The following is a 7368-nucleotide window of genomic DNA, read 5'->3' as shown; positions in this document are numbered from 1 at the left end:
GCATGTAAAATAAAAAGTAGATCTACGTTTGAAGCGCTACACGAGTGAATGTAGATCTACGTTTGGACAGTTGAAGGGTTAAGCTTGTATTTTTTAATTTTGTGTAAAATTGGTCAAATTACCGACTTCTGTGCACTTTATGGGGGTAGTTGTAATACTTTAATGGATGATTTCTTGTGCTCAATCAAAAGAATGGAAGGCATACTAGCAAAATAGCTAAGAATTTGGTCAAATTGAGTAATGGAATAAACAAAATAGGACTCAAAGTGGGCAAAATCACTAATGTGTAAATTGTGCCAAGACCACTAACTTTGCAACTGTGTAATTCCATCAGTTTTCCCTCAAATTTTGTACTCTTGGTGCCATTACCTTCAGATAGAGATTCTCTACCATTTCAATTTTTTTTTTTAAAGTGGATATGCAGAAATTTATATTTCGAGAGGCTGGACAGTGAAAAGGTTGAAAGTGCCAACGACTTCCTTGAAGATTATAAAACCGAAGTCAAAAGTTGAAGGATCAACGTCTGGGGGCTACACTGCAAACAGGTGCTCATGAGTGAGGCAAATGTGCCCTACCTTCAAGTCGGCACAGAATCATCTCAGTGATGATCCTTAATGAAAGATTTTGGATCACTCACCTAATTCAATGAACTCTCTAAAATCTGGATCGGCTCTAAGTGTTGGGTGTGCACTTGTGCGGTTCATGTAACGCTCCAGAGATGCCCGCCGCTTCTCAATGAAGTCCGCTGAGGCAGAGTCAGTTGTTTTATCACTGCTAAGCTGCAGGAAAAAAATATTAATTAAAAAACTATAACCTTCACCAGTATTTTTAAAGCAAAGACTGATTTAACAATGAGGTGAATAAAACTAGGCAGCATGTATGTGTATGTGTGTGTGTGTGTGTGTGTGTGTGTGTGTGTGTGTGTGTGTGTGTGTGTGTGTGTGTGTGTGTGTGTGTACTCACCTAATTGTACTCACCTAATTGTGGTTGCAGGGGTCGAGACTCAGCTCCTGGCCCCGCCTCTTCACTGATCGCTACTGGATCCTCTCTCTCTCTGCTTCCTGAGCTTTGTCATACCTCTTCTTAAAACTATGTATGGTTCCTGCCTCCACTACTTCACTTGCTAGGCTATTCCACTTGCTGACAACTCTATGACTGAAGAAATACTTCCTAACGTCCCTGTGACTCGTCTGAGTCTTCAGCTTCCAGTTGTGACCCCTTGTCCCTGTGTCCCCTCTCTGGAACATCCTATCTCTGTCCACCTTGTCTATTCCCCGCAGTATCTTGTATGTCGTTATCATGTCTCCCCTGACCCTTCTGTCCTCCAGTGTCGTCAGTCCGATTTCCCTTAACCTTTCCTCGTACGACATTCCCTTGAGCTCTGGGACTAGCCTTGTTGCAAACCTTTGTACTTTCTCTAACTTCTTGACGTGCTTGACCAGGTGTGGGTTCCAGCCTGGTGCTGCATACTCCAGTATGGGCCTAACATACACAGTGTACAGTGTCTTGAACGATTCCTTATTAAGGTATCGGAACACTATTCTCAGGTTTGCCAGGTGTGTGTGTGTGTGTGTGTGTGTGTGTTTTCTCTCTTGGCAGCCAGAGGATGTAGCTTCCACTATTATTTACACCAAATGATGCAAATGGATTTCCTGCTTCATATAGTTAATAACAGGCTGATTTTGTTAAAGATTTCCATGGTACCTGTATACTGTCACTCCAATCTGAGAGTTTTAATTTTTTTTTCCCAAATAATTTTTTTTATAATTTTTTTTTTTTTTTTTTAACTTAACAGCCCTCTCCTACCACAGCAGAAGACACAAGAAAACATTCACCAACATTCAATCACTCTCACTTTATAGAAGTGTGCCGACATCACAATAAGACTATCCTCCAACTGCAACATCCCCACCCCTCTTCCAGTGTGCTCTGGAGTTCAGCACTGTCCTTCCCTCCTCCAGGACTCGAGTCCATCTAACCTATTTCCCTGAATCCCTTCATAAAAGTTACCCTGCTCATACCTCGACAGCACCTATTAAAAATAAACAAGAAAATAATACAAACCCTGTACCTCCCTTAACGAATTGGCAACATGGTTACTGCTGTGATAAAAACGTCATTAAATATGAATAACTTTGTTGCATTTGATGAGTCAATTTTTCCTGCTCTCACAGCTCAGCCCTAGGCCAGGCATATCTGGCATCTGCATGCCAAACCAGGCTGTATTACTGGTGGCCAAAAGGCCCACATATCTATCACAACCTGGTTGATTTGGCAGATGGTGGAAGAAATTGCCTACTACACTTGTTCCTGCAGTGTTGATGTCTTCTAGCAAGATGTTTGAAAAGTCTGGTGGTACATATGTTGATACAATGTTCTCTTATTTTGCCAAAGGCACCCCTGCCTTTTAATGGGTTTATTCTACACATTCTCTCATATCTCCCACCCCAGTATGTTATGGCAGTGTGCAGATTTGGGATGAGGTAACCAAGTATTTTCCATGTATATGTCATTTATCTCTCTCTCTCTCTCTCTTTCACTCCAGAGAGTATATATTTAGGAGTATGAGGAGTTCCCAGTAATTTAATTGCATTACTGGCTTTATGTGAGCCATAAACAATCCTGCCATTCCTGTAAATGTTCAAAGCCTTTCTCCGTATTGGTGACAATCTAGTTAAACAAATCCAAATACTGGCACCTCAAATTAAAGATATCTGCATCTGCTTACATGTTCAAGCCAAGACCAATAATTTAACTGGATATTGTCAGGGAGGATGCATTTTAAGTAGTCCCTTTGTTTATTCAACCGAGATGCTCAACTCAGGTTGATTATTGTCCAGACATCTTGCTCATATTTACTATACAGAGGTATTTGACCCATAAATTACTGATCTGAAAAATAAAAATTACTAATAAAGCAAACAAAAGTGAGTGAATTTTGACATTGGGCTTCTGGGAGATACTATGTCACAGTTGATACACATCAGCAAACATCTGCTACTCAAGATTTAATCAAGTCTAGAAATTAATTTCAGAGTCCAGAATATACAGTTTTCTCAAAGCCCTGTTGAAGACAAAGTCAAGACATTATTGCATTAGGCTAAATGCTCCCTTAAACATAATTACTGCTTATGTAAGCAAAATTGGTATTGCCTGTATACAGGTGGCCCTCCACATTCACGAGTTCCACTTTCGCGAGCTTTGAAAATTTGCGAATGTCCAGCTGCCCAATCATAACATGTATATACAATATTTTACAATGTTTTCATATGTTCTATGATTGTTTGTGATTCAAGAGGTTAAGGAAGCAGTATTGTTAGGTTAGGTAAATGCTATTGCTCAAGATTCATTAGGTTCTTGATCCCCTAACCCTCACGAATATGGAGGGCCGCCTGTATACAGTACTATGCAATAAGATCACAGTACACAGGTGATATCACAATATGCAAAATAACCACTGAAAAAATAGTGAATTTCCCAGCACTTTCATGATTTCTCACATTATCAAGGAACTGTAAAAAAATAATATGGCATCTGCTGTTCTGTTACTTTTTTTTACAATTCCTTGATAGTATGAGAAATCATGAAAGCACTTGGAAATTTATTATTTTCTTACAGTGGTTATTTTGCATACAGTATGATATAAAAAGTTCAAAATTTTAGCTACGAAATCTAAACAAGGAGTTACCTTGATCTTCGTTGTACCAATGGCAGACTTCTCCGGAGCTGGGGGAATAATGCGGCCAGAGTGTAGATGTTTTTCCACCAGCTTTCTGTGCAACCCCAGGAAGTCACTGAACCGACGCATCACGCTCCAGTTCTTTTTTCTGTTAAAAAAAATTTATGGAGTAATGATTAATATTAAATCACATTCCAATTGCCTATTACAAGCAATGCCTAGCTAAATAAGTGATGCACACACTTATATCGGTCAGCCAGACGAGTACTGGAGGTGGAAAGTACAAAGCCTGGACTTTAAAGGAGGGGGTTTGGGATATTTGCTGTATAGATTAACATTTAAACTGTCATATCTGTGCACCTCTGGCAAGATACTGATAGTGTGAATGATGGTGAAAGTGTTTCTTTTTTAGGTTGCCCTGCCTCAGTGGGAAATTACCAGTTTGTAAAAACATACACTTTAATAAAATTTAATTAGAGCTATCTATTGTTTGCATAATAAAAATTTCAACATTTTGGCTGTCTCCTACCAAGGCAAGGTGACCTGAAAAAGAAGAAACGTAAAGCTTCCTTTTTAAATTTAATAATTTATACAGAAGGGGGTTATTAGCCCCTTGCTCCCAGCAATTTTAGTAGCCTCTTATAACATGCACAGCTTATGGAAGAAGGATTCTTTCTGCTTCACCATGGAGATTCTAATAGTTACTTGATAAAAAAAAAAGTATGCAAGCATGTGAATGCATGAACAGCATTTAACCCTTAAACTGTCCAAACATAGATTACGCTTTTTCAACAGTTGAAAATATGTAAAAAAGCAGTTTTTTTTTTTTACATTTGAAAATGCGTAAAAAAACTTTGATCTACTTTTTTTTTTTTGTTATATTTGAAAATAGGTAAAAAAAACGTAGATCTACTTTTGGAGCACTATGCATGTGAACATAAATTTGTTTGGACAGTTTAACCTTTTCAGGGTTTCGGACGTACTAGTACGGCTTACACACCAGGGTTTTTGACGTACTAGTACGCCTAAATTCTAGCGTCCTCAAATCTAGTGAGAGAAAGCTGGTAGGCCTACATATGAAAGAATGGGTCTATGTGGTCAGTGTTCGCAGTATAAAAAAAACCTGCAGCACACAGTGCGTAATGAGGAAAAAAAAAACTTTGACCATGTTTTGGATTAAAACAGCGACTTTGCACTGTATTTTCGTATGGTATTTATTGTTGTATTCTAGTTTTCCTGGTCTCATTGTAAAGAATGGAAGACATATTACAGAAACTGAGATGATTTTGACTGGTTTTACAATGAAAAGTACCTTGAAATTGAGCTCAAAGTAGCAGAAATGTTCGATTTTTACCAAAGTTCAAAAGTAAACAAATCATGCTATGCGTCCAATACACGTCAACTGGTGAGTCTAATATTCTTTCACAAGTGCGCTGATATTATTTATACCATTTCTACACTAATGCAGTAGTCTGCATAACAGTAAATCTTCTATTTTTTGAGAATAAAAATTCAAAGTGGAAAGCAAAAGAAATGTAAGAGGGGCGTGGGAACATGACTAATGAACAGAGGAAATGTTATTTTAGTGCCAGGAATGTCTTTCTTGTTTATTCTGGACCCTATTCGGAAACTGGCATCTTTTGAAATTTGTGTGAAATTAGCAAAATTGCTAAATTCCGACCACTGTATTGAATAGTTGAAATCGGTAAATGGGTGGTTTCTTGTACTCATTCGATAGAAAAAATGGAGTTCTAGCGAAATAGTTATGATTTTTGTCGACTAGTACACTGGAATTGGCCGGAAAATAGGGCTCAAAGTGGGCAAAATCGCCGATGCGTAAACATCGTCGAGACCGCTAACTTCATGAGAGCATAACTCCGTATGTTTTCCATCAAATTTCATACTTTATGTGTCATTATGATCGGGAAAAGATTCTCTATCTGTTCATAAGAAAAAAAATTTTTTTTTTTTTTTAAATTTTGGCGACCCTGAGAACAAGTCTCGGAGAAGGCCTAGGGACCCTGAAAGTGTTAAGGGTTAAGAAAACCTCTCTGAACTGTCTTTAAAAAAGCTGAAGATTAAATTTGATTTTTTTCTAAAATTTAGCAGAAATGTTTAGCCTGAGGGTTCAAAGCCTTTTTACTTACTTTCACACACACATTAACAAATTAATAATTTTATGTCAAAAACAGTTGGTTTGCAAAATGACCTCCAGAGGTATACACTGCTTAACCCTTAAACGGTCCAACCGTATATATACATTCACGTGCGTAGCGCCCAAAATGTATATATACGTTTTCTTTGACATTCATTCAACATTGCCACGATAAGCCTGAGTCACCTAGACATGAGAGAAAGGGTGTACGCACTCACTGTGTACCATATTAAAATAATTGGGGACACCTGGGTACCATATGCACTTTCTTCCTATTAAAAAAAAAAAAACAATTTTTTTTCTCTCAAAAAATTTGGGGCGCTACGCGAGTGAACGTATATATATGTTTGGACCATTTAAGGGTTAATTATAACTCATAACAATGCATAGAATTTTACAAGTAAAAAAAAAAAAAACTTCAAAGGACTCCCCCATACACACAATGGATGTGTGTGTTACTCAGTTTATCATAGTACACTGTGCTTTTGGAAGATCCTAAAGAAAAGTTGCAGAAGTTGGAGGACAAATTTGGGAGGGTGTGTAAAAAAAAAAGAAATTAAAAGTGAACAGAGGAAAGAGCAAGGTGATGAGGAAAACAAAATTTAGGCAATGAAAGACTGGATATCAAACTGGAGGGAGGGAGTATGGAGGAAGTGAATGTATTCATATTTTTGGGAGTGGACTTGTCAACAGATGGGTCTATGAAAGATGAGGTTAACCATAGAACTGATGAGGGGAAAAAAGGCGAGCGGTGCACTGACGAGTCTGTGGAGACGAAGAACGTCATCCACAGAAACAAAGAGGGAAATGTATGAGAGTACAGGAGGGTCCTGCTCTATGGCGTGTCACTTTACAGCATTTTGCAAACAAGGGCATTTCAAATTATGACCAAATCATTAATATGGTCACATCGTGCCACAGTTTGTTTACATACTCCACGAGCTCCGTGTCTCTCCATTATGTCGGGAAACTTTCCAAAATTTCAAGTGTTTTAAAGTTACTGCATATTTTATATATACTATGACAATTATATTTGTGTACCTGTAATTAAATAAACTTGCACACTGTGCTGGAGTACAGGTACACATTAAAATCACTAAGTGTGTCTCACTGATCTTGAAAATGCGATGATAATAATAGTAATAATTATAGGTAGTAGGTTGGTAGACAGCAACCACCCAGGGAGGTACTACCGTCCTGCCAAGTGAGTGTAAAACTGAAACCTGTAATTGTTTTACATGATGGTAGGATTGCTGGTGTCTTTTTTTTGTCTCATAAACACGCAAGGTTCCAGGTACATCTTGCTACTTCTGCTTACACTACACATACATGTACAAGCATATATATACATACATACCCCTCTGGGTTTTCTTCTATTTTCTTTCTAGTTCTTGTTTATTTCCTGTTATCTCCATGGGGAAGTGGAACAGAATTCTTCCTCTGTAAGTGATGCGTTTCGTAAGAGGCGACTAAAATGCCGGGAGCAAGGGGCTAGTAACCACTTCTGTATATATTACTAAATGTAAAAGGAGAA

At 38.0% G+C, this 7368-nt stretch overlaps 1 protein-coding gene across 1 annotated transcript in view; it reads right to left on the bottom strand.

The window, feature by feature from the left end:
* Nucleotides 1-614: 614 nt before the first annotated feature.
* LOC128705361 (sorting nexin-2-like) overlaps nucleotides 615-7368 on the bottom strand; it is a 28382-nt gene continuing 21628 nt past the window's right edge. The window contains exons 4-5 of the mRNA XM_070081836.1: nucleotides 3689-3827; nucleotides 615-779 (exon numbers count right to left, since the gene is read on the bottom strand). Of these exons, the coding sequence (XP_069937937.1) occupies nucleotides 630-779; nucleotides 3689-3827 (289 nt within the window). The 3' untranslated portion in view covers nucleotides 615-629. The remainder of the gene's footprint in view (nucleotides 780-3688; nucleotides 3828-7368) is intronic.

This window comes from Cherax quadricarinatus, unplaced genomic scaffold (genome assembly GCF_038502225.1).
Source record: "Cherax quadricarinatus isolate ZL_2023a unplaced genomic scaffold, ASM3850222v1 Contig4482, whole genome shotgun sequence".
Classification (NCBI taxonomy): domain Eukaryota; kingdom Metazoa; phylum Arthropoda; class Malacostraca; order Decapoda; family Parastacidae; genus Cherax; species Cherax quadricarinatus.
The sequence above is the reverse complement of the archived record's forward strand: the minus strand, read 5'-3'. Positions and strand labels throughout refer to the sequence as shown.